The following is a 27637-nucleotide window of genomic DNA, read 5'->3' as shown; positions in this document are numbered from 1 at the left end:
CAGCAAGATCCTTTTTGACCCACCTCCTAGAGAAATGGAAATAAAAACAAAAATAAACAAATGGCACCTAATGAAACTTAAAAGCTTTTGCACAGCACAGGAAACCATAAACAAGACGAAAAGACAACCCTCAGAATGGGAGAAAATATTTGCAAACGAGGCAACTGACAAAGGATTAATCTCCAAAATATATAAACAGCGCTTGCAGCTCAATATTAAAAAACAACCAACCCAATCCAAAAATGGGCATAAGACCTAAATAGACATTTCTCCAAAGAAGACATACAGGTGGCCAAGAGGCACATGGAAAGCTGCTCAACATCACTAATTATTAGAGAAATGCAAATCAAAACTACAATGAGGTATTACCTCACACCAGTCAGAATGGCCATCATCAAAAAATCTACAAACAATAAATGCTGGAGAAGGTGTGGAGAAAAGGGAACCCTCTTACACTGTTGGTGGGAATGTAAATTGATACAGCCACTATGGAGAACAGTGTGGAGTTTCCTTAAACTAAAAATAGAACTACCATATGACCCAGCAATCCCACTACTGGGCATATACCCAGAGAAAACCATAACTCAAAAAGACACATGCATCCCAATGTTCATTGCAGCACTATTTACAATTGCCAGGACATAGAAGCAACCTAAATGTCCATCAACAGATGAATTGATAAAGAAGAGGTGGTACATATATACAATGGAATATCACTCAGCCATAAAAGAGAACAAAACTGTGTCATTTGCAGAGATGTGGGTGGACCTAGAGACTGTCATACAGAGTGAAGTAAGTCAGAAAGAAAAATATCGTATATTAATGCGATATCTATCTATCTATATATGGAACCTAGAAAAATGGTATAGATGATCTTATTTGCAAAGCAGAAATAGAGACACAGACGTAGAGAACAAATGTATGGATACCAAGGGGGAAGGGGGGCGGTGGGATGAATTGGGAGATTGGGATTGACATATATACACTATTATGTATTAAATAGATAACTAATGAGAACCTACTGTACAGCACAGGGAACTCTACTCGGTGCTCTGTGGTGACCTAAATGGGAAGGAAATCCAAAAAAGAGGGGATATATGTATATGTGTGGCTGATGCACTTTGCTGTACAGAGAAACTGACACAGCAGTGTAAAGCAACTATACTCCAATAAAAAAATGAGAAAAGCAAGAGAAACATAAAAAAAAGAATAGATTGGATGGTCAGGATGCTGCACATGGCAATACAATATTGGATATGAAATTAAGCGTTGCCGACAGTTAAGGAATCTCTGAAATACAGCCTTGGAGAAGTACTAGGAACCTCCTCAGTGGGCCATGGCCTCCAAATGAGGCTCATTTGGCCCTGAGTCCTTCCAAAAATCCATGTATTTTCCAGGTGAGCCTGTGTACCAAAGCCTCTGCAGGACCTTTAGCTGTTCTCCCTAAGCACCTTGGCCTCGTCTTTTAGAGATTGCAGAGTGCTTACCACTGGGCACTTACTCTCTTCCTCAAACCCAGTTATGTCCAGAGTGTCCCTAGCTGGAATGACCTGGGTGCTGCTGTAAGCCTCCACTGGTGGTCTCAGGATGTAAATGAGGTTTTCCCACTGAATAAAAAGATCTCTTGTATCTGAAGGGGGACACAGCTGAAGGTAGAAAGAGCGGCTAGTGGCAAGCTTCAGGCGGAGCTGTTGTTTTTTTACTGTTATGGATGGATATCTTTACAAACTTCAAAGGAAGCAGCCTGGTTAGCTCTAAGATCTGTGTAGGCTTTTTACCTCTTTCCTGGGTGGCAGGGCCGTATCTGTTATAGTCATCACAGATAGCAGCTGGTCGGGCCAGCAGCATGACATCAGCTAGTGTGAGGCAGGGGCTGGTACGAACGATGCCCACAGTCACCGTTCAGGCCCGGTTGTGCACATCAATCACTTCTCCTTTTCTGCTGACCTGTATAAAGTCACTCTCAAACACTGGTGCATAGTGGAATATAGGGTACTCCCCTTGTACAGTTGTCGCTGCAGTTTCCCCATGTAGGTATTAAACATGCTCATTGCAAGGCTGCCTTCGGCTTTGTAGTATGGTAATGTATATTGACTGTTCATCGCTATCTTTTATCAAGACAGCTCCTAGAGGCTCCTCCACACCTTCCTTACCACACCTTGCAGGGCGTCCTGTTTCCCTGGTCTCTCTGGCAGGTGGGCTAGCAGTGGTCTTCTGCAGGCTTTGTCTCTGAGTGACTGAGGACAGGGTGGGGGAGCTGATTACTGACTGCTCAGTGCTAGAGACAGTTGCTCCTGGACCTGACTGTGCCCTGCCTAGAGCATGGAGATGTTAGGGCATGCAGAGGCCAGGGCCGCAGTAGATGTCAGGGTGCACAGATGTTGATGTGCACAGATATTGGTATTCAGTCGTAATTCCACTGCACCTCTCCTCCAGAAACTGTAGCTTCCAACTAGGCCTAAACCCCTCACAAGGCCACACTGCCACAGATCAGCAGACCACCCCTCCTCCCATGGGCACATCTAAGGATCTTAATACATACTGACAAATTGCTTTCTCAAAGGGTTAGACAAACTTTCTGTTAGGTATGAGTTAAAATATGCATACTGTCTTATCCAGCACTTCTGACTGCAGACAGAGTTAATTGTAGACAGTTTACCTTAAAGAGAATTGGACAAGGTGGTAAACAAGCTGGATGTACAGAATGTTTATCAAGGTTTATTGTAGCAAAAAATATCATAAACAGGGTTAATATCTTACAGTGAGGATTTGGTTAAATAAATTATGGAGCATTCTATGAAAGAATACTCTGAAGCCATAAGAATGATTATGTAGTTCCCTATTTATTGAAATGAAAAGATATACCTGAATTTTTTTTTTTTTAAGAAAAAGAGCAAAACAAACGCTTCAAACTAGCTTTATACTTGTGGTCCAATTTATGTAAAATCGTCTGTGTGTGTGTGTTTGGGTATGAAAGTATAATATATTCAGTGAAATGTTTAAAGTACTTATTTCTGGATGGTGTAATTTTTATTTTCTTTATACGTTCTATTTTTTTATTAGGATAATTATTATTTCTATTAACAGGAAGAGTAAAGCTATTTTTATTAACAATATCTATTTTTACAGCCATCAAAAATTTTATGTTTTGACACACCCTCAAAATGCTGAGATTTCCCCTAGACATCTGTACCCTGACTATATGGTGAAAAGAGCCTTAAACATCACATTTATGCTCTATTCTTTACTCATTATCAAATTGGCCTACTAAAAAAAGTTCTGAGAAATTTTGCCAGCTATTATAAATATTATAAATTCAGTAAGATTAAAATATCTTTATTGGCATGACAATATACATAGCACGCACATACGTACACACATAAAGCCATAGTTTTTGAGTCTTCAGTTTGTTCTATAAGTAAAAATGAACATTTTCTTCCCTTCATATTGAAGTATCTGGTTATTTCTGGTAGTATGAATATTTTATTCTTTATTTATTGAGAGGCCTAGTCACATATCAATAGCAATTCTTACTGGCCTGTCCAAAGTCTTTATATTTTGATTTCCACTTCATGTCTACATTATTTATAATTAGGAAAGAGAATAAGCCTAACATACGTTTACTAATTAAACTAACCTTTCAAATGTATCCAAGAAGTTCTGGTATTTGTTGAAAGGAATAGGTACCACTGGATACAGTATAATTTAATTTAGGTGCTTTTTAAAAAATAAAGTGAAGATATACTGATTTTCTTAAAAGCACTTTTATGCTGTGCACATATGTTACAAGATATTTATCTTAGGCTTCCACTAGACCACTGAGCTAATTGCCTTGTCTCCAGGGAAACCAGAAGCTATATTACTTGTAGGGCCTAAGGACTTTCAGGATTTTTTCCTAACCAGTCATTAGACCAACAACAGTAGAACCTCTCTTACTTGGCCTGATAACTATCACGTGTAGTGTTCTGGCAAATATGTCTATTTTCATGAGTCTGATGAATTTTATCTGAAATTCCTCTAGGTATTTAGAAAACTATCTTAATATTTGCTTCAATACTTAAGAAGCTCAGATGGCTAAATAAAAAATCTACCTGGAACTGAGATTAATAAATTCTTGGGAGACTAACCTAAGAAAACATTGGTACGATTTATGTCAGAGAATGTTTTGCCTATGCTCTCTTCTAGGAGTTTTATGGTGTCATGTCTTATGTTTAAGTCTTTAAGCCACTTTGAGTTTATTTTTGTACATGGTATGAGGGTGTGTTCTAGCTTCATTGATTTACATGCAGGTGTCCAACTTTCCAAGCACCACTTGCTGAAGAGACTGTCTTTTTCCCATTTTATATTCTTGCCTCCTTTGTCAAGGATTAATTGACCATAGGTGTGTGGGTTTATTTCTGGGCTCTCTATTCTGTTGCATTGATCCGTATGCCTGTTTCTGTACCAAAAGATAACATGCACCCCCATGTTCATAGCAGCACTGTTCACAATAGCCAAAACATGAAAACAACTTAAATGTCCATCAACAGATGAATGGATAAAGAAGTTGTGGTTGTATACATATATACAATACTGTTCAGCCATAAAAAAGAATGAAATAATGTCATTTGCCGCAACATGGATACAACTGGAGATTATCATACTAAGTGAAGTAAGTCAGAAAGAGAAAGACAAATACCATGTGATATCACTTATATGTGTAATCTAAAATATGACACAAATGAACCTATCTACAAAACTGAAACAGACTCATAGACAAAGGGAACAGACTTGTGGTTGCCAAGGGGAAGGGGGGAGAGAGAGGGATGGACTGGGAGTTTGGGGTTGGTAGATGCAAAGTATGACATTTAGAATGGGTAAACAACAAGGTCCTACTGTATAGCACAGGGAACTATATTCAGTATCCTGTGATAAACCATAATGGAAAAGAATATGAAAAAAGAATGTCTATGTGTGTATAACTGAGTCACTTTGCTGCACGGCAGAGATTGGCACAACACTGTAAATCAACTATAACTTCAATAAAAATTTTTTTTAAATAAATTATTTTTATGTAAATGCAGCAGCTCTTAGCTTTTCATAGTTAGTCATTAGACATTCTTAAAATAAATTTATGTTCCTTCTCCTCTACATAAGAGTTTATGTCACTGGGTAAATTATTTAACCTCCCTGGGCCTTATATTTGTCATCCTTGAAATTGAGATGATACTTTAGATATCTTTCAACTCCAGAATACTTACGGTTTTGGATAGGGGTTTAACTTTTCCCCCGTAATAAAACTACTACATACTTTGGAAATATTCCAAACAAAAATAATAAGTTAAGGAATTATTCAGATATTAACAGTTCTGGGAATTTGTGGTGCAATACATAATCTTATTCTGTTGCTGCATTTCTTCTTGCCAAAACTTTTAGAAGAACCAACATTTGAAATATGGAAATGACAAAAATGTTAGTTCAGTAAGATGAGCATTCAGTGGGGGCAGTGCTTAAAACTATGTAAGTGAAAATATGGGTTAAACATTTTAAACAGAATTCAGTTAATAATGGACATGGCTGTAGTAAGCAGATTAATTCCCTCCAAAGATGCCCATATTCTAATCTTTACAACTTGTGAGTATGTGACCTTACATGGCAAAGGGACTTTGCAGATATGATTAAGTTAAGGATCCTGAGGTGGGGAGATACCCTGGATTATCCAGGTGGACCCAGTGTGAGCCCAACGGTCCTTATGGTGATCCAGTGGGTAAGACTCTGTGCTCCCAATGCAGGGGGCCAGGGTTTGATCCCTGCTTGGGGAACTAGATCCTGCATGCATGCCGCAATTAAGAAGTCCGCATGCTGCACTAAGAAGCTCGCATGCCACAACTAAGAAGCCCACATGCCACAACTAAGAAGTCCTCATGCTGCAACTAAAGATCCCACCTGCTGCAACGAAGATCCCATGTGCCACAACAAAGACCCAGTGCAGCCAAAATAAATAAGTAAGTAAGTAAATAAATAAATATTTAAAAAAGAAAAAGGATAGAGGGTCAAAGTCAGAGAAGGATATGTGATGATGGATACAGAGGTTGAAGTGATGTGGCCATGAACCAAGGAATGCAGTTGGCTGAAAAGTAGGAAATGCATTCTCCCCTAGAGGAACCAGCCCCACCAATACCTTGATTTTAGCCCTGTGAGAATCATTTTGGACTTTTGACATTCAGAACTGTAAGAGAATAAATTTCTTTTGTTTTAAGCTACTGAGTTTGTGATAATTTGTTATAGCAGCCCTGGGAAACTAACACACATTTTGGTACCTAGAAGTGGGATGCTGCTGTAACAAATACACTAAAATGTGGAAGTGGCTTTGGAGTTGGGCAGTGGATAGGAGCTGGAATAATTTTGAATAGCATGATAGAAAAAGCCTAGATTGCCTTGAACATAAATGTGAATATTAAAGATTCTTCCAGTAGGGCTCAGAGGAAGTGATATGGTACAGAAAACCTATTTTGTCTTAGAAAATACCTAAATTGTCATAAACAGCACCATACTCAACGCTGAAAAGCAGAAAGCAGTTCCTTTAAGATCAGGAACAAGATGAGGATGAACACACTTACCACTTTTATTCAGCATAGTTTTGGAAGTCCTAGCCACAAGAATCAGAAAAGAAAAATAAATAAAAGGAATCCAAATTGAAAGGGAAGAAATAAAACTCTCACTGGGAATTCACTTGCAGTCCAGTGGTTAGGACTCTGCACTTTCACTGCCAAGGGCACGGGTTCAGTCTCTGGTCGGGGAACTAGGATCCCGCAAGCTGCATGGCGTGGCCTAAAAACAAAATAAAACAAAAACCCCCAAAAACAACAACCAACTCTCACTGTTTGCAGATGACATGATACTATATGTAGAAATCGTAAAGTTGCCACCAAAAAACTATGATATAATAAATGAATTCAATAAAGTTACATGATAAACAATTGATATACAAAAATATGTTGTTTCTATACACCAACAATGAACTATCAGAAAGAGAAATTAAGGAAGCAATCCCATTTAGAATTGCATCAATAAGAATAAAATACCTAGGAATAAATCCAACCAAGGAGGTAAAAGACCTGCTGTTCAGAAAACTATAAGCCTCTACTGAAAGAAATTGAAGATGACACAAAATAATGGAAAGATATACTGTGCATATGGACTGGAAGAATTAATATTGTTAAAATAACCACACCTCCAAAGGCAATCTACAGATTCAATGCAATCCCCATCAAAATACCCATGGCATTTTTCACAGAACTAGAACAAATAATTCTAAAATTTTTGTGGAAACAGAAGATCCTGAGCAGCCAAAACAATCTTGAGAAAGAGCAAAGCTGGAGGTATCATGCTCCCTCATTTCAAACTATACTACAAAGCTATAGTAATCAAAATAATATGGTACTGGTGCAAAAACAGACACATAGATCAATAGAACGAAATAGAGATCCCAGAAATAAACCCACACTTATATGATCAATTAATCTCTGACAAATGAGGCAAGAACATACAATGGGGAAAAGACAGCCTCTTCAATAAATGGTGTTGGGAAAATTGGACAGCTACATGCAAAAGAATCAAACTGGACTACTTTCTCACACCATATACAAAAAAAAACCTCAAAATAGATTAAAGGCGTAAATATAAGACCTGAAACCATAAAACTGCTACAAGAAAACATAGGCAGTATGCTCTTTGACATCAGTCTTAGCAATATTTTTTTGGTTATGTCTCCTCAGGCAAGGGAGGTAAAAGCAAAGATAAACAAATGGGACTACATCAAACTAAAAAGCTTTTGCACAGTGAGCTAAACTATCAACAAAAGAAAACAGCCTACTGAATGGGAGAAAATATTTGCAAATGGTATATCCAATAAGGGGTTAATATACAAAATATACAAATAACTCATTCAACTCAACATCAAAACAAACAACTTGATTAAAAAGTAGAGGATCTGAATAGACATTTTTCCAAAGAAGGCATACAGTTAGTCAACAGGCACATGAAAAGATGCTGAACATCACTAGTGGTCAGGGATATGCAAATCAAAACTGCAAAGAGATATCACCTCACACCTGTCAGGATGGCTGTTATCAAAGACAACAACAACAACAACAAAAACCCCAAATAACCAGTGTTGGCCAGGATGTAGAGACAAGGGAACCCTCCTGCACAGATGATGGGAATGTAAACTATTGTCGCTGCTATGGAAAATAGTATGGCAGTCTCTCCAAAAATTAAAAATAGAACTAGCAGACAATCCAGCAAATCTACTCCTGGGTATTTATCTGAAGAAAATGAAAACAGTAGTTTGAAAAGATATATGCACCCTTATGTTCATTGCAGCATTATTTATAATAGCCAACATATGGAAGCAGCCTAAGTGACTATCAATGGATGAATGGATAAGAAGGTGTGGTATATACATACACAATGGAATATTACTCAGCCGTAAAAAAAAATCTTGCTGTTTGTGACACCATGGATGGACCTAGAGGGTATTATGCTAAGAAAAATGTCAGGCAAAGAAAGATAAATACCATTGAATGTAAATGAATAAGAAAATATAAACAGATTCATAGATATAGAGAACAAACTGGCGGTTTCCAGAAAGGAGGGGGTGAAGGGATGAGTGAAATAGGAAGAGAGATTAAGAAGTACAATCTTCCAGTTATAAGTCATGGGGTTGTAATGTGCATCATAGGAGATATAGTCGATAACACTAATAAATTTGTATGGTGTTAGGTGGTAACGACTTATTGTGGTGATCGTTTTGTAATACATAAAAATATTGAATCACTATGTCATACAGCTGAAACTAATGTAAGTCAATTATACTTCAATAAAAATACTTTATTGCTAAAAACTGTCCATCATCTGATCTGAGCCTTCAGAGAGTAATAATCTTTTTGCTGGTGGAGGATTTTGCCTCGATGTCAATGGCTGCTGACTACATCAGGGTGGTATTTGCCGCAGGTTGGGGTGGCCGAGCCAATTTCTTAACAGAAGATCATAATGAAGTTCGCTGCATCAACTGACTCTTCCTTTCGTGAATGATTTCCCTGTAGCATGTAAGGAGGTTTGATAGCATTTTACCCACAGTAAAACTTCTTTCAAAATTGGAGTCAGTCCTCTCAAACCCTGCAGCTGCTCTATCAACCAATAAGTTTATGTAATATTTGAAATCCTGTTGTCATTTTAATAATCTTTACAGCATCTTCACCAGGAGTAGATTCCATCTCAAGAAACCACTCTCGGGCTTCCCTGGTGGCGCAGTGGTTGAGAGTCTGCCTGCCAATGCAGGGGACACGGGTTCAAGCCCTGGTCTGGGAAGATCCCACATGCCGTGGAGCAACTAGGCCTGTGAGCCACAACTACTGAGCCTGCGCGTCTGGAGCCTGTGCTCCACAACAAGAGAGGCCGCGATAGTGAGAGGCCCGCGCACCGTGATGAAGAGTGGCCCCCGCTTGCCGCAACTAGCGAAAGGCCTTGCACAGAAACGAAGACCCAACACAGCCAAAAAAAATATAAATAAATGAATAAATAAATTAAAAAAAAAAAAAAAGAAACCACTCTCTTTGCTCATTCGTAAGAAGCATCTCCTCATCCATTAAAATTTTATCATGAGACTGCAGCAATTCAGTCACATCTTCAGGCTCCATTCCTAATTCTTGTTCTTTGCAGTTTCTACCACATCTGCAGTTACTTCCTCCACTGAAGTCTTAAACTCCTCAAAAGTCATTCATGAGGATTGAAATCAACTTCTTCCAAACTCTTGTTAAGGTTGATATTTTGACCTCTTCCCATGACTCATAAATGTTCTTAGTGGCATCTAGAATGGTGAATCCTTTCCTGAAGGTTTTCAATTTACTGCCCAGATGCATCAGAGGAATCATAATCTATGACAGCTTAGCCTTACAAATGTATTTCTTAAATCATAATACTTGAAAGTCAAAATGACTCCTTGATCCATGGGCTGCAGAATGAACGTTGTGTTAGCAGGCATGAAATCAACATGAATCTTGTACATCTCTATCGGAGCTCATGGGTGATCAGGTGCTTGTCAGTGAGCAGTAATATCTTGAAAAGAATTTTTTTTTTTCTGAATAGTGTCAACAGTGGACTTAAAATATTCAGTAAACCATGTTGTAAGCAGATGGACTGTCATCCAGGCTTTGTTTTTCCATTTTTAGAGCACAGACAGAGTAGATTTAGCATAATTCTTTAGGGCCCTAGGATTTTGAGAATGGTAAATGAGCATTGGCTTCAACTTGAAGTCACCAGCTGCATTAGCTCCTAACATGAGAGTCAGCCTGTCCTTTGGTGCTTTGAAGCCAGGCATTGACTTCTCTCTACCTATGGAAGTTCTAGATGGCATCTTCTTCCAACATAACGCCATTTCTCTAAATTGAAAATCTGTTGTTTAGTATAGCTACCTTTATTATTTATCTTAGCTAGATCTTCCGAATAACTTGATGCAGCTTCTGCATCAACACTTGCTTCTTCACCTTACACTTTTCTATTTTGGAGACAGCTTCTTTCCCTAAACTGCATGAACCAATTTCTGCTAGCCTCAGACTTTTCTTTTGCAGTTTACTCATCTCTCTTAGCCTTCATAGCATTGAAGAGAGTTAGGGACTTGCTCTGGATTAGGTTTTGGCTTAAGGAAATGTTGTGGCTGGTTTAATCTTCTATCCAGACCACTGAAACTCTCTATATCAGCAATAAGGCTGTTTCACTTTCTCATCATTTGTGTGTTCACTGCAGTAGCACTTTAAATTTTCTTCAAGGGCTTTTCCTTGGCATTCACAACTTGGTTGATTGTTTGGCGCAAGAGCCCTAGCTTTTGGACTGTCTCAGCGTTCAGGATGTCTTCCTCATTAAGCTTAATTGTTTCTAGGCTTTGATTTAAAGTGAGATAACATGCGACTCTTCCTTTCACTTGAACACTTATAGGCCACTGTAGGGTTGTTAATTGGCATCATTTCAATATTGTTGTGTCATGGAAACAGGAGGCCTGAGGAGAGGAAGAGAAAGGCTGGTTGGTGGAGCAGTCGGAACACACATTTATCAATTGTTTTCCTTTTTACTTGGGCACTGTTCATGCAGCCCCCAAACAATTACAGTAGTAACATCAAAGATCACTGATCACAGATCACCACAATATAATAATAATGAAAAAGTTTGAAATATTGTGAATTATCAAAATGTGACATGGAGACATGAAGTGAGCGAATGCTTTGGAACAAAGGCAATTATAGGCTTGTTCAATGCAGGGTTGCCAGAAACTTTCAATTTGTACAAAATCTGTGAAGCACAGTTATGTGCATCGCAATAAAATGAGGTATGTCTGTAAATGTATAATAATGTAAACGTATAATGTGTATAAGTAAGTATATATGCATATATATATGTGGTGTGTATTTTTAAATCTATAATTTATCCTGGGTTCCTTCCTGCTCCCAAATTAATGATCAATTGTACCATCATCATTCCTTGAATAGTCCAGCCTTTCTCAATTGATTTTTTTTTTTTTTTGGCTGCGTTGGGTCTTCGTTGCTGCGTGCAGGCTTTCTCTCTAGTTGTGGCGAGCAGGGGCTACTCTTCGTTGTGGTGCTCAGGCTTCTCATTGCGGTGGCTTCTCTTGTTGTGGAGCAGGGGCTCTAGGCGCAGGGGCTTCAGTAGTTGTGGCATGCAGGCTCAGTAGTTGTGGCTTGCGGGCTCTAGAGTGCAGGCTCAGTAGCTGTGGTGTATGGGCTTAGTTGCTTCGCAGCATGTGGGATCTTCCCGGACCAGGGCTCGAACCCATGTCCCTTGCATTGGCAGGTGGATTCTTAACCACTGCGCCACCAGAGAAGTCCCTCTCTATTGATTTTATATGTTACATTTGCATACATTTCCCTGTTGAACTTAAAAAAAATTGTGGTTAAATACACATTTAATATAGTAACCATTTTAAAGTATACCACCACTCTACTTTCTATCTCTTGATTTTGACTACTCTACCTCATTTAAATTGGATCATATCAGTATTTGTCTTTTTGTGACTGGCTGTTTTACTTAGCATAATGTCCTCAAGGTTTATCCACATTATAGCATGTTTTAGAATTTCCTTCCTTTTTAAAGCTGAGTAATATTCCATTGTATCTATGTACCACATTTTGTTATCCATTCATCCATTGATGGATTCTTGGGTGGTTTCCACCTTTTGGGTCTTGTGAATAATGCTTCTGTGAAAATGGATGTGCAAATGCCTCTTTGAGATCCTACTTTAAGTTCTTCGGATAAATACCCAGTAGTGAAATTTCTGAATCATATGGAAATTCTAGTTTTAATTTTTCGAGGAACCACCATACCGTTTCCTATAGTTCCCCACATCATTCATTTCCACCAGCAATGCACAAGTGTTCCAATTTCTCCACATCCTCATCAACACTTGTTATTTTCTGTTTGTTTTTTTTTTTGATAGTAGCTATTCTAATGGGCTTCAGGTGACATTTCATTGTAATGTTAATTTGCATTTCTCTAACAATTAAGTGATGTTGAGCATATTTTCATATGCTTGTGGGTCATTTGTATATCTTCTTTGGAGAATGTCTGTTGAAGTCCTGTATCCATTTAAAAAATTTGATTATTTTATTGTTCTCTTTTTTTTTTTTAACATCTTTATTGGACTATAATTGCTTTACAATGGTGTGTTAGTTTCTGCTGTATAACAAAGTGAATCAGCTATACGTATTCATATATCCCCATATCTCCCCCCTCTTGCATCTCCCTCCCACCCTCCCTATCCCACCCCTCTAGGTGGTCACAAAGCACCGAGCTGATCACCCTGTGCTGTGCGGCTGTTTTCCACTAGCTATCTATTTTACATTTGGTAGTGTATATATGTCCATGCCACTCTCTCACTTCATCCCAGCTTACCCTTCCCCCTCCCCACCTCCTCTAGTCCATTCTCTACGTCTGCATCTTTATTCCTGTCCTGCCCCTAGGTTCTTCAGAACCTTTTCTTTTTTTTTGTTTTTAGATTCCATATATATGTGTTAGTATATGGTATTCGTTTTTCTGTTTCTGACTTACTTCACTCTGTATGACAGACTCTAGGTCCATCCACCTCACTACAGATAACTCAGTTTCATTTCTTTTTATGGCTGAGTAATATTCCATTGTATGTATGTGCCACGTCTTCTTTATCTATTCATCTGTTGATGGACACTTAGGTTGCTTCCATGTCCTGGCTATTATAAATAGAGCTGCAGTGAACATTGTGGTTCATGACTCTCTTTGAATTACAGTTTTTTCAGGGTATATGCCCAGTAGTGGGATTGCTGGGTCATATGGTAGTTCTATTTTTAGTTTTTATAGGAACCTCCATACTGTTCTCCATAGTGGCTGTATCAATTTACATTCCCACCAACAGTGCAAGAGGGTTCCCTTTTCTCCACACCCTCTCCAGCATTTATTGTTTGTAGATTTTTTGATGATGGCCATTCTGCCCAGTGTGAGGTGATACCTCATTGTAGTTTTGATTTGCATTTCTCTAATGATTAGTGACGTTGAGCATCCTTTCATGTGTTTGTTGGCAATCTGTATATCTTCTTTGGAGAAATGTCTATTTAGGTCTTCTGCCCATTTTTGGATTGGGTTGTTTGCTTTTTTGATATTGAGCTGCATGAGCGGCTTGTATATTTTGGAGATTAATCCTTTGTCAGTTGCTTCATTTGCAAATATTTTCTGCCATTCTGAGGGTTGTCTTTTTGTCTTGTTTATGGTTTCCTTTGCTGTGCAAAAGCTTTTAAATTTCATTAGGTGCCATTTGTTTATTTTTGTTTTTATTTCCATTTCTCTAGGAGGTGGGTCAAAAGGGATCTTGCTGTGATTTATGTCATAGAGTGTTCTTCCTATGTTTTCCTCTAAGAGTTTTATAGTGTCTGGCCTTACATTTAGGTCTTAATCCATTTTGAGTTTATTTTCGTGTATGGTGTTACGGAGTGTTCTAATTTCATTCTTCATATGTAGCTGTCCAGTTTTCCCAGCACCACTTATTGAAGAAACTGTCTTTTCTCCATTGTATATTCTTGCCTCCTTTGTCATAGATTAGGTGACCATATGTGCATGGGTTTATCTCTGGGCTTTCTGTCCTGTTCCATTGATCTGTATTTCTGTTTTTGTGCCAGTATCATAATGTTTGTTTTTTTTTTTTTTCAAAATGAAGCTTCTTTTATTTTTTATTATTACACATCCCAATAAAAATATAAATAGTTCCCTGTGCTATATACTAAATCCTTGTTGCTTGTCTATTAACATACTGTTTTGATGACTGTAGCTTTGTAGTATAGTCTGAAGTCTGGGAGCCTAATCCTCCAGCTCCATTTTTCTTTCTCACGATTGCTTTGGCTATTCGGGGTCTTTTGTGTTTCCATGCAAATTGTAAACTTTGTTTGCTTTAATTCTGTGAAAAAATTCCATTGGTAATTTGGTAGGAATTGTATTGAATCTGTAGATTGCTTTGGGTAGTATAGTCATTTTGACAATATTGATTCTTCCAATCAAAGAACAATGTATCACCTCACACTGGTCAGAATGGCCATCATCAAAAAATCTACGAACCATAAGTGCTAGAGAGGGTGTGGGGAAAAGGGAACCCTCCTACACTGTTGGTAGGAATGTAAATTGGTACAGCCACTAAGGAGAACAGTATGGAGGTTGCTTTAAAAACTAAAAATAGATCTACCATATGATCCTGCAATCCTACTCCTGGATATACTTTGGGAGAAAACCATAATTCGAAATGATACATGCACCCTAGTGTTCATTGCAGCACTATTTACAATAGCCAGGACATGGAAGCAACCTAAATGTCTATTGACAGAGGAATGGATAAAGAAGATGTGGTACATATGTACAATGGAATGTCACTCAGCCATAAAAAAGAATGAAATATTGCCATTTGCAGCAATATTGGATGGACCTAGAGATTGTCATACTGAGTCAAGTCAGTCAGACAGAGAAGGACAAATACCATATTATATCGCTTATATGTGGAATCTAAAAAAATGGTACAAATGAACTTATTTACAAAACAGAAATAGAGTCACAGATGTAGAAAACAAACTTATGGCTACCAGGGTGGAAAGTGGGGGTGGGGGCAGGGATAAATTGGGAGATTGGGATTGACATATACACTACTATATATAAAATAGATAAGTAATAAGGACCTACTGTATAGCACAGGTAACTCTTCTCAATACTCTGTAATGACTTATATGGGAAAAGAATATTAAAAAGAGTGGATATATATATAACTGATTCACTTTGCTATACAGCAGAAACTAGCACAACATTGTAAATCAACTATACTTTAATAAAAATTTTTAAAAAGTTTATGTCTAGGCGTGGGGTTTTAAAAATGTGTCATGGTGCACATAAGTCATCCTTTTTGATATCAAGATTTTGTCCTTCAGTTTTGGGAAATACTTTTCGATTTTTTTCTTTGATTTATTTCTTCCTTCACTTTTATGCTTCTCTTTTTACCTGAGTATTTACTAATTTGGTGTTGAAGTATCTGCATTCATCATTTTTGTCTTTCATTTTTCCTCTCTTTGGTTTTTCATTCTCTACTTTATTTTCCCATTCTTTATTGATTTTTATATTTTAGCATCATATTACTTCCTAAGAGATTTTTTTCTTATTTTGAGTGTTTTTTTCTCAAAACATCCTGTTCTGTACTTTTTTTTAAAAAATAAATTTATTTATTTATTTATTTTTTGCTGCCTTGGATCTTCATTGCTGCGTGCTGGCTTTCTCTAGTTGCGGTGAGCCGGGGCTACTCTTTGTTGTGGTGCGTGGGCTTCTCTTGTTGCAGAGCATAGGCTCTAGGCACGCGGGCTCAGTAGTTGTGGCTCGTGGGCTCTAGAGTGCAGGCTCAGTAGATGTGGTGCATGGGCTTAGTTGCTCCGCGGCATGTGGGATCTTCCCTGACCAGGGCTTGAACCCATGTCCCCTGCATTGGTAGGCGGATTCTTAACCACTGTGCCACCAGGGAAGTACCCTGTTCCGTACTTTTTGGCTATGGGTATTTACTTGTAAGAGCTGTTGTAAGGATGTATTTCAAATCTCATAAGTCATATTGCAGAAAGAATGCTTTTATGCTTAGCAGAGAAGGTAAAGTTGATAGGCTTCTGGTCAATCAGCTTATAAAGGGAGTAACCATTTGGCTGAGTTAGAGGTGACAAGTGCATGACCACAGAATATTTTTTGACAGAGTGGAGCACGTTGCAAGTTTTGAGTTTTTAGTGAGTTTTTAGCTAATTTTTTCAGGATCTTAATTCATTAACATGGTGTTTGAGAATTACCTACAATATGGCTCCTGTTACTCTCCCCTCTGTCATGCTGAAAACTAGAGTAATTGCCAGGAACTGGAACATATATCAAGTTTCCAGATTCTGAGTGTTTCCATAAGTCTTTTTCCAGTACCTGAAATGCTCTTCCTTTTTTCAACATCTATTAACCTACCCATCCGTAGTAGGTACACAACAAATATTTCCTCTCATGCTTTTCAAACCAAACAGACATATGGTGTCTGTATGCAAATTTGGAAAAGGAATAAATGAGAAAATAAATATTTTCTCTTGAAGACCTTCCCTGAGAAAAAAATGATTACAACTGGAAGAATAATAATTCCGTAATTTGGATATGTTCTCAGAAGGCATGCTTTGTGCCCTCTACCTCATCTCTCACAAGCAGCCTTTAAGATGAAGAAACTGAGGTGCAGAGAAGCTAATTAACTTGTTTTTGGTGATATAGTTATGAACTAGCAGAGGTGAATATTCCATCACAGGTGTATTTGGCCCTACAGCCCAGAGGTCCTCCTTTTTTATAACTCTTTATCATTCAATCATGCCTTCTAAGAGTACTATTCACATGTACATCTTCAGATGTTTTTTCAACAAAAGCGTGGAAATGGGTTGACCTGGCCCTTCCTCCCTTGGAAAAGGGCATATCTGATTGTGTCAAAGATAACTGCTAAATGTTAATTGATCATCAGTTCTATTAGGAAAAGAATTAATGACAGTTTCTGATTATTTTAGTGTCTCCAGAAAATTCTATTGTGGCTTATTCTGAGTTTGATCTTAGTTGCAATTAGGAATGTATTCTCTATTTACATTTAGAAATCCATTTCAGATTTCTCTGTTTTTCTCTTTGTTAGTTTAATTGCATGGGTTATTCTTTCATTACTTGCCCTGCCTGATATTTCATTGTTGAATATCTGTATCTTTAATTTTAAATGTGGTTCCTTTTCATATAATCTGGAAGTATGGATAGGATTTTAAAAAATGGTTAACAGCTTGGTATAATCAAAAGAGTCAGGTAGACCTAAGTTTTAATCTTAGCTTTGCAACTTAGTAGGAATATGCCTTTGGTCAATCAGATAACCTGTCTATACTTTTTTCCTCATTTGTAAAAGAGGGAACTTATACTTACCTTATAGGGTGATATGAAAGTTAGAGAATGTGTTTAAAACACATAGAATAATGCCAGACCCATAGTGACCTCTCAATAAGTGGCAGCCATTATTTTTTGATCCCTTTTAAAAGTATAAACCATTATACCTTTTAAGAAGTCATCCAGTCTCTGCTTCAATATCCCCAGGGATGAAAGCATGTTCTGTAAAGTCCCTGCTCTAACAAACACAAGCTGTGGGACCTCAGAAATAAATTAGTTCAAGTCTTTATTTCATCATTCATAACATGAGGATAATAATATTACCTACATCCTAGTGACATAGTGAGGAATAAATGACATATACTGCATATATTAAGTACTTGTAATAGTGTATAACACTCAGTAAATGCTCAATAAATGTTAACTATTAGAAACAGTAAGAGTAGAGCACTTCCTAATAATAATACATCCTGAGTCACCTGCTGTATTGTTTTCCATAGCAAAAGTTGTTCAAATTCTTCCTTATCTGTGATAGTTAATCATAATGAAGAATATAATACAATGTGAATTTCTTTTAAACTTGATTTAAAAAGTAATTTTAAATTACAGTATTTCAGCCAGCAACCCACTCTAGCTACCTACCTACCCTTGTAAGCCCTTAATAGATATTTGCTGAATGAATCGTCTATGGCATGGGTCTGCAAACTCTCTCTTGTAAAGGTCAGATAGTGAATATTTTAGGCTTTGATGCCATATGATCTCTGTTGTAATTTATTTAATAAAAACCTTATTTATGAAAATGGGCAGTAGGTTGGATTTTTGCTGAAATTTACTGACCACTGGTCTATGGAATAAAGAAATTAGAACCCTAATACTGATAGTGAAATCCATGTCAGTATGGGTCTACTTGGAAATACTTTCAGGTGAGAAAATGTTTTATCCTGTCCAGAAAAATGGAAACTTAGAGATAAGGCAAAAATGTATTCCCTATAGGTAAGAAGTCTCCAAAGTGCCAGTTTCTAAACTTTTAAGCTCAAAGCACAATTTCACAGAGATAATTTTAGATGTTCAACTTAAACACATTTTTCAGCAACTGAAACCACATTACAGTTGGTATAGAACCACTCTGGAGTTTTAGAAACTGTATTCTAAATGAGAGGTATACCCTCTGTGGTATGTGAGATGGGTACTTCTTCCAAGTGTTAGTGAGCAACTAGTTGGTGCAAAACTATTAATCTATAGAAGTTAAGGCCCAATGCAAATGCTTTTTCCTTCCTAAAGTCTTACTCAGTTCTCCCCTGCTAGAAACAATCTCCTTTTTCTTAATATTCAAATAACTTATTTTTGACATCTGTGGATCTCTCCCATTTAATATTGTTATTTATATAGTTATCTAGTATCTATTCTTTTAGGTTGTAAGCTGCCTGAAGGCAGTGTCTGTGTTTGACAAACGTTTATGCTCCAGCATGCTCTGCCTTATGCCTTGCATGCAGCAGCCACTCAGGCCATGCTTATTGAATTCCTAATTTTTCTTTGTGTCCTTATAGGGAGATAAGCATTCTCTTATAAAAAGCATTCTCTTTGGCAATCTGAGTTCTAATTCTCTCTTGATCACTTGCTAACAATATATCCAGCCTCTCTGAATCAGCCTTGATTTGCACATCTGTAAAATGAGCATAATTCCAACACTACATTGTTTTGTGAGGATTAAATGAGTTAACAAATGTCAAGTGCCTACAGAAAACCTAGCACATAAAACATTAGCCTTTATTATGTCTAAAGGATGTTTTCAGTTTTTCTTTTTGTTTTACCCACTATTCTATGATACAAATATTCTAAAAAGTACTAATTAATAACCCGTTAATAAGTAAATGTCAACAATGCAAAAAAAGGCAAATGACATCTCCATTGAGTGGGAATTAATAAAATGTTATCATGTTGTTTTCTGCATCTGTCAACAAATATTTTATCCATTATACTTCTTACAGTTACCTTAGCAGTGAAGATAAAGCTCTATTTAATTTGAATGAACTCCTAGAAGGAGTTCTATTTCTTGCTTTAATTCTGTGTCCAAAGTGAGATTTGGTTCTACTTACTAGGCTTCTACATTCTGAAAACAGGTAAAATTAATAGGAATTATAAGGGATCTTGTTAAAAAAAAAGTGGTATCCATTATCTTTTTATATCCTAGTAATGATCAGTATGTATTTTATACTGGAAGGGAGAAACAACCATAAATAGATGAAAGATATCACCAGCCTTATTCTTTTCTTTATTTCTGACATGTTTGTGTCTAGGTATGATAATGCACCACAACTCTTCTGTGAGACTCTGCAATCCAGCCCTGCTCAGACTAGGTCAGTGATATTCCCTTCTCCATGTGCCTCTTTCCCCTGTTCTCCTGCTTCTTACCAAACCCAGCTTTCTAGGATGGTTTTGCACTCAGCCTAATTGTGTCAGTCAGCCCCTGCAGCTTCTTGCTAGTAGCTTAACGTATTAGAAAAGTGAGTAAAAAATTGCTTCTTACTGCGTGCAAGGGTGAGAGGTTGGGGTTGGTCATGAAGGGGATACATAGGACTTTAGGGAGAGAACAAGTGAAAAGGGAGAGGAAATAATAGGTGGGTAATAATGAAAGGGAAATGGTAGGGTAGATGGAGAAGAAAAAAGAAATGAAAAAGGGGAATGTAAGTTGCATTTGTAATCTTTGGTTGCAAGTGGTATATTGATTTTTCAAACATATAGTGATGATAGGAATACAAGGTGGAAGATTGTCACCTGAATGTGGAGAAGAAATTATAGAATATTATACACCTTTGATGAGCCATTTTTCATTGCAACAAGTGGACAGCTGGCTACCTAAAATACATTGAAAATTTATTATTTTAGGGGCTGATCATTTTATGATAATTAAGTTTGTAATTTACTCTTAAATTGTTTTATGCTTTAGCAACATATATTTAGCTTAGAAACCAGTATATATTTCACTTCATTACATTTCTTAATGTAATCTTTAGATTTTCTCAGGTCAGAACATTTCAAAGACAAGTATTTATATAACTTCTTAGATACAGTTAATAAGGCTGGTTCATTTTAATGCCTCAATTACTTCATCTATATATTGGGTTGGCCAAAAAGTTCTTCCGGGTTTTTCATAGCTTACAGAAAAGGCCGAATGAACTTTTTGGCCAACCAGTACAAGAGGATTATACATACTTAGACAGTTCTTATATGTTTAAGTTAACCTCAAAAACAGCTTGGCATATCAGAAGTGCTTCTGTTGGAGATTATTTTGTTTTGTTCCTCAAAAAAATAGAAAAGATAATATCAAATGCCTTGCCAACTTTGTCTGTCTTTTAATTTCAGAATTTTATTTCATATTAACTTTTCAACATGAACGTTACAATTTCTTAATTCTAACTTGCTTTCATAGTTCTTTTTCCATATGTATAGTCACTTTAAAATACATTCTTATATACTTCCTCTTTACTGGATTTTTAAAATGAATTTGTTTTTACTAGTTTTAAATCACTCTACTGATACCTTGATATTGGGGCTCATGACAGGATAACTTCTGGGGACACTGGTCATTGTCCAGCATTTGGAAGAACCTAGGTCTTGTGGACTATAAGAAATAAGTTACATCATTCTGTTTCCTTTTTCATGTTCTGCTTAATGAAATGTTGCTATAGAAGAAAACATATCATAATACAGTCAATATAACAGTTTAATAGACTTAAAGAAAGAATCCTTTATAAATGCCCTAATTGCAGCCATTCCTTTGGGGGCTATCTGGGTAAGAAGCTGCCTGGCATATTGCAGACTAGAGCATGGCACCAAATATTCACCCTCTGCAAGGAGACTTTATGGACTAATCTCATCATGCCTCAGCCACCACTAGATGCCCATTCTCTCAGGTCATCTATCATCGCCCAAACTCTCATCTTTTTATTGCTCTCATCGAACTCAAATTCCCTTTCCTTATTCCCTACTGTCCGTAAATCAACCAAACCCTTATATTCTTATCCTCTCCTGTGAATGTTTCTTCATGTCTTGGCTTTATTCAGAAGTATTTATATTTATTTGTATATATATTAATTTATATCAGCTGCATTGTTGCCATGAAATTGGAAGACTAAACCATCTGTGTATGTTTGTAAAGAGAGTCCTAAGCCAAAATTGGTACCATGGACAGCTACTATTCTTATCACTCCTTTTCTTAGGTAATCATCCTTTCAACTTATATTTACTGTTTTCTTGCTATATATTGGATATTATTTTAAGTGAGGAGGATACAGTGGTAAACATTTTTCATTCTAGTAAGGGAGACAATAGCAAGTAAAGAAATAAACAAGAAGTTTTGATAGTGATAAAATCTATGTAGAAAAAATTTAATGGTAATGGAAATGAGTGATGGGGGCAAGAAATAGATGGAAAATTAGATTGCATAGTCAAGGAAGGCCGTGACATTTGAGTAGAGCCCTAATGACAGGAAGGGGCTAGACACATGAAGATCTCTGTGTTAGGCAAAGTGAAGTTTCAGTTCACTTTTGGGCACTAAGGCAGAGGGGCTGCCCTATAGTGAGTTAGGGGAAGTGTTAGAGGTTGAGGTCAAAGAGATAGTTAGGGGCCAAATTTTATTGGGCTTTGTAAATCTGGGTAAAGAATTTTGACTTTTTTGACTTTATTCTAATTCAGGTGAGAAATCATCAGAGGATTTTAAGCAAGAGTTTGTTTGATTTAATTTACATTAAAAATCACTCTGTATACTCCTGCCTGATTATATTAAGTATGTATCTGTATTCATATGTATTAGTAAAGACAAACGACCCAAGCAGAACACCAAATTGTCGAGGTTTGGTGGTTCCCTGGCTTGTAAATTAGTATTCTGCAATATATATGTTCAGTTTTTTATTATTGAAAGTATTATATGCTCTTTCAGAAAAGTGGGAAAATGAAGAAAAAATTATTGACAGTCATTGTTCAAATGAAACAATTTTGATGAATTTTTGTATTTTTTTCTTTGCAAGTTTGTGAATATGTATATATATACACACATATCTATATACATACACATGCATACATATATAGTTGTCATCATGTTTTATATACATTTTGGGGTTCTGCTTTTTTATTAAACATATTCTATAGTTTTTATAAACATTTTTAATGAGAGAATATGTCACTAAGACATAGAAACTTTGCTGAGGAAGTAATTTTCAAGATGGAATACAAGAATAGATAGGAATTCTCCCCATTCACTGAAGATCTTTTAGATAGATTCTGTGAGATTCATTTCACGGTAGACTGGGAAAGAAGCTTTAAACTAAAGCAACATTTTTTTTCTGAGTAAGAATTAATCCAGAGAATCAAAAGGAATGTTTTTGGTCTCTTTGAATTAATGAAAAGCATAGGATTATTACTACTGATCTGAGATGAGAAGATAAATGAGACACGGATGAAACATGACTGAAAACCATGAACATGATTATTGCAGGTACAGGACATGTTTCCGTGTGAACATACTCAGTAGAGAGATCCAATAGGAGAGATCCCACACATATGCCTCATGCATAAGAAAATTCAATTTTCAAAAAAATTGTTGGAGCATCTGTGTTACTTGTGAGTATAAAGAATATGGAAATCCTCTACTGAGAATGGCTTCCTTACTCAGAAATAGAGAATTAATTTGATTAGCCTCACTGATTAGGAAGTGGCTAACGCTACTTAGGAAATGCAGGTGGTACTGATAATATTACAGAGAGGTTTCTCAGTTTTAAGGATGCCATGCTGTATTACAGACACTGAGTTAAGCACAGGACATATCCTTAATGCATTGCCTTTGGCTCTAGGCTGTCACTAGACAGAGCGTGTTAATCCACTCCTTGAAGGGCCTCTCTGCTTTCTCTTCCTTTACAGCCTCCCTCATTGGGTGAGCGGGATCCTGAGGTATCTCTTTTTCTTTTTGGCTCTACTGCCCACAGCTGCTTAATCAAGACAGGCCAAAGAAGTAGAAAGTAGACAGCCTTTTCACACTTAAATTTGTATGCAATACAGGGAATATAATGCCTTGACTTTTCAGACGGAACAGAGTATGTTTTAAATTTATTTGCGATTTATTGATAAATTCACAGGGTGTATCCACATTCCACAATGGTTTGAAACAAATGAAAGAAAAATAAGTTTATGGTTGATTTTATCCTAAAAATAAAGTTATATAAGCATACTGAAATGAGGTAAGGTAAGCAAAGAACTTAGTAAGAGCTTGACATACAGAAAGTGCTCAAACACTATAGACTCTGGAGCTGGATTTCCAGGATTTAGATCCCATCTATGTTTGTTTCTTACTGGCTGTGTGACCTTGGGCAAGTTATTGAAAATCTCTGTACCTCAGTTTCAATAAGTATAAAATGATAATAATAATAGTACTGCTCATAGGGTTGTTCTGACAATTAAATGAGTCACTATGTAGAAAGTGTACAGAACTGTGTCTGACACACAGGAGTTTTAGATGTGTTAGCTCTTATTTTGTGGTGTTGTTATTTAAGAAGTTATAGGTCACTTTTGTGTCACAAAACACAATAAAATGAAAACTATGTCAAATAAAAATATATCAGAAATATTTTGCCTTCGGTAAGATAAAGGTTTTTCTTATTTGGAATAAGAATTTTCTCTATCAGCTCTGTATCTCTGGTTTTTTGAACCCATACATTTTATGACTTTTTATTATTTTAGACTTAGGAAAAGGAGCTGTTGGGCTTCAGATCATATTCTCCCAAATACAGCTAAATTCCACTGGCATTTTTTCAAATTGACAAATTTGTTCTAATTATCTTGTTTAAATGAATATCATGAATAAGAAATATATAATATATTCTTTTTTATTAAAATCTTTATTGGAGTATAATTGCTTTACAATGGTGTGTTAGTTTCTGCTTTATAACAAAGGAAATCAGCTATACATATACAAATATCCTCATATCTTCTCCCTCTTGCATCTCTCTCTCCCATCCTCCCTATACCACCCCTATAGGTGGTAATAGAGCACCGAGCTGATCTCCCTCTGCTATGCGGCTTCTTCCACTAGCTTCTGTTTTACATTTGATAGTGTATATATGTCCATGCCACTCCTCACTTCGTCCCAGCTTACCCATCCCCTCCCCATATCCTCAAGTCCATTCTCTATGTCTGCGTCTTTATTCCTGTCCTGCCCCTAGGTTCTTCAGAACCACTTTAAAAATATATATTTTTTAGATTCCATATATATGTGTTAGCATATGGTATTTGTTTTTCTCTTTCTGACTTACTTCACTCTGTATGGCAGACTCTAGGTACATCCACCTCACTACAAATAACTCAATTTCATTTCTTTTTATGGCTGAGCAATAGTCCATTGTATATATGTGCCATATCTTCTTTATTCATTCATCTGTCTGTGGACACTTAGGTTGCTTCCATGTCCTGGCTATTATAAATAGAGCTGCAGTGAACATTGTGGTACATGACAGTTTTTGAATTATGGTTTTCTCAGGGTATATGCCCATTAGTGGGATTGCTGGGTCGTATGGTAGTTCCAATTTTAGTTTTTTAAGGAACCTCCATACTGTTCTCCATAGGGGCTGTATCAATTTACATTCCCACCAACAGTGCAAGAGGGTTCCCTTTTCTCCACACCCTCTCCAGCGTTTATTGTTTGTACATTTTTTGATGATGGCCATTCTGCCCATTGTGAGGTGATACTTCATTGTAGTTTTGATTTGCATTTCTCTAATGATTAGTGACGTTGAGCATCCTTTCATGTGTTTGTTGCAATCTGTATACCTTCTTTGGAGAAATGTCTATTTAGGTCTTCTGCCCATTTTTGGATTGGGTTGTTTGTTTTTTTGATATTGAGCTGCATGAATTGCTTGTAAATTTTGGAGGTTAATCCTTTGTCGGTTGCTTCGTTTGCAACTATTTTCTTCCATTCTGAGGGTTGTCGTTTCATCTTGTTTATGGTTTCCTTTGTTGTGCTAAAGCTTTTAAGTTTCATTAGGTCCCCTTTGTTTATTTTTGTTTTTATTTCCATTTCTCTAGGAGGTGGGTCAAAAGGGATCTTGCTGTGATTTATGTCATAGAGTGTTCTGCCTATATTTTCCTCTAAGAGTTTTATAGTGTCTGGCCTTAAATTTAGGTCTTTAATCCATTTTGAGTTTATTTTTGTGTATGGTGTTAGGAAGTGTTCTAATTTCATTCTTTTACATGTAGCTGTTCTGTTTGCCCAGCACCACTTATTGAAGAGGCTGTCTTTTCTCCATTGTATATTCTTGCCTCCTTTATCAAAAATAAGGTGACCGTATGTTTGTGGGTTTATCTCTGGCCTTCTATCCTGTTTCATTGATCTATATTTCTGTTTTTGTGCGAGTACCATACTGTCTTGATTACTGTAGCTTTGTATTATAGTCTGAAGTCTGGGAGCCTGATTCCTCCAGCTCCGTTTTTCTTTCTCAAGATTGCTTTGGCTATTCAGGGTCTGTTGTTTTTCCATACAAATTGTGAAATTTTTTGTTCTAGTTCTGTGAAAAATGCCAGTGGTAGTTTGATAGGGATTGCATTGTATCTGTAGATTGCTTTGGGTAGTATAGTCATTTTCACAATGTTGAATCTTCCAATCCAAGAACATGGTATATCTCTTCATCTGTTTGTATCATCTTTAATTTCTTTCATCAGTGTCTTATAGTTTTCTGCATACATGTCTTTTGTTTCCTTAGGTAGGTTTATACCTAGGTATTTTATTCTTACTGTAGCAATGGCAAATGGGAGTGTTTCCTTAATTTCTCTTTCAGATTTTTCATCATTGGTGTATAGGAATGCAAGAGATTTCTGTGCATTAATTTTGTATCCTGCTACTTTACCAAATTCATTGATTAGCTCTAGTAGTTTTCTGGTAGCATCGTTAGGATTCTCTATGAATAGTATCATATCATCTGCAAACAGTGACAGCTTTACTTCTTCTTTTCCGATTTGGATTCCTTTTATTTCTGTTTCTTCTCTGATTGCTGTGGCTAAAACTTCCAAAACTATGTTGAATAATAATGGTGAGAGTGGGCAACCTTGTCTTGTTCCTGAACTTAGGAATGATTTCAGTTTTTCACCATTGAGAACGATGTAGGCTGTGGGTTTGTCATATATAGCCTTTATTATGTTGAGGTAAGTTCCCTCTATGCCTAATTACTGGAGGGTTTTTATCATAAATGGGTGTTGAATTTTGTCGAAAGCTTTTTCTGCATCTGTTGAGATGATCATATGGTTTTTCTCCTTCAGTTTGTTAATATGGTGTATCACATTGATTGATTTACGTATATTGAAGAATCCTTGCATTCCTGGGATAAACCCCACGTGATCGTGGTGTATGATCCTTTTAATGTGCTGTTGGATTCTGTTTGCTAGTATTTTGTTGAGGATTTTTGCATCTATGTTCATCAGTGATATTGGCCTGTAGTTTTCTGTCTTTGTGACATCTTTGTCTGGTTTTGGTATCAGGGTGATGGTGGCCTCGTAGAATGAGTTTGGGAGTGTTTCTCCCTCTGCAATATTTTGGAAGAGTTTGAGAAGGATAGGTGTTAGTCCTTCTCTAAATGTTTGATAGAATTCACCTGTGAAGCCATCTGGTCCTGGGCTTCTATTTGTTGGAAGATTTTTAATAAAAGTTTCAATTTCAGTGCTTGTGATTGGTCTGTTTATATTTTCTATTTCTTCCTGGTTGAGTCTCAGAAGGTTGTGCTTTTCTAAGAATTTGTCCATTTCTTCCAGGTTGTCCATTTTATTGACATATAGTTGCTTCTAGTAATCTCTCACGATCCTTAGTATTTCTGCAGTGTCAGTTCTTACTTCTCCTTTTTCATTTCTAATTCTGTTGATTTGAGTCTTCTCCCTTTCTTTCCTGATGAGTCTGGCTAATGGTTTATCAATTTCTTTACCTTCCCAAAGAAATAGCTTTTAGTTTTATTGATCTTTGCTATTGTTTCCTTCATTTTTTTTCCATTTATTTCTGATCTGATCTTTATGATTTCTTTCCTTCTGCTAACTTTGGGGGTTTTTTTTGTTCTTCTTTCTCTAATTGCTTTAGGTGTAAGGGTAGCTTGTTCATTTGAGATTTTTCTTGTGTCTTGAAGTAGGATTGTATTGCTATAAACTT

General features: G+C 36.7%; 2 protein-coding genes across 6 annotated transcripts in view; one reads left to right on the top strand and one right to left on the bottom strand.

Annotated features, from left to right (window-relative positions):
- ANKS1B (ankyrin repeat and sterile alpha motif domain containing 1B) overlaps window positions 1-27637 on the top strand; it is a 1156005-nt gene that overhangs the window by 325349 nt on the left and 803019 nt on the right. The window lies entirely within an intron of this gene.
- GARIN6 (golgi associated RAB2 interactor family member 6) lies at window positions 1431-2102 on the bottom strand. Its single transcript, XM_059934923.1, is given in 3 exon segments — window positions 1431-1700; window positions 1702-2003; window positions 2006-2102. Coding segments are annotated over 3 exon segments (669 nt in total).

This window comes from Balaenoptera ricei, chromosome 10 (genome assembly GCF_028023285.1).
Source record: "Balaenoptera ricei isolate mBalRic1 chromosome 10, mBalRic1.hap2, whole genome shotgun sequence".
NCBI lineage: Eukaryota > Metazoa > Chordata > Mammalia > Artiodactyla > Balaenopteridae > Balaenoptera > Balaenoptera ricei.
This window is presented reverse-complemented; position numbering and strand designations above follow the sequence as displayed.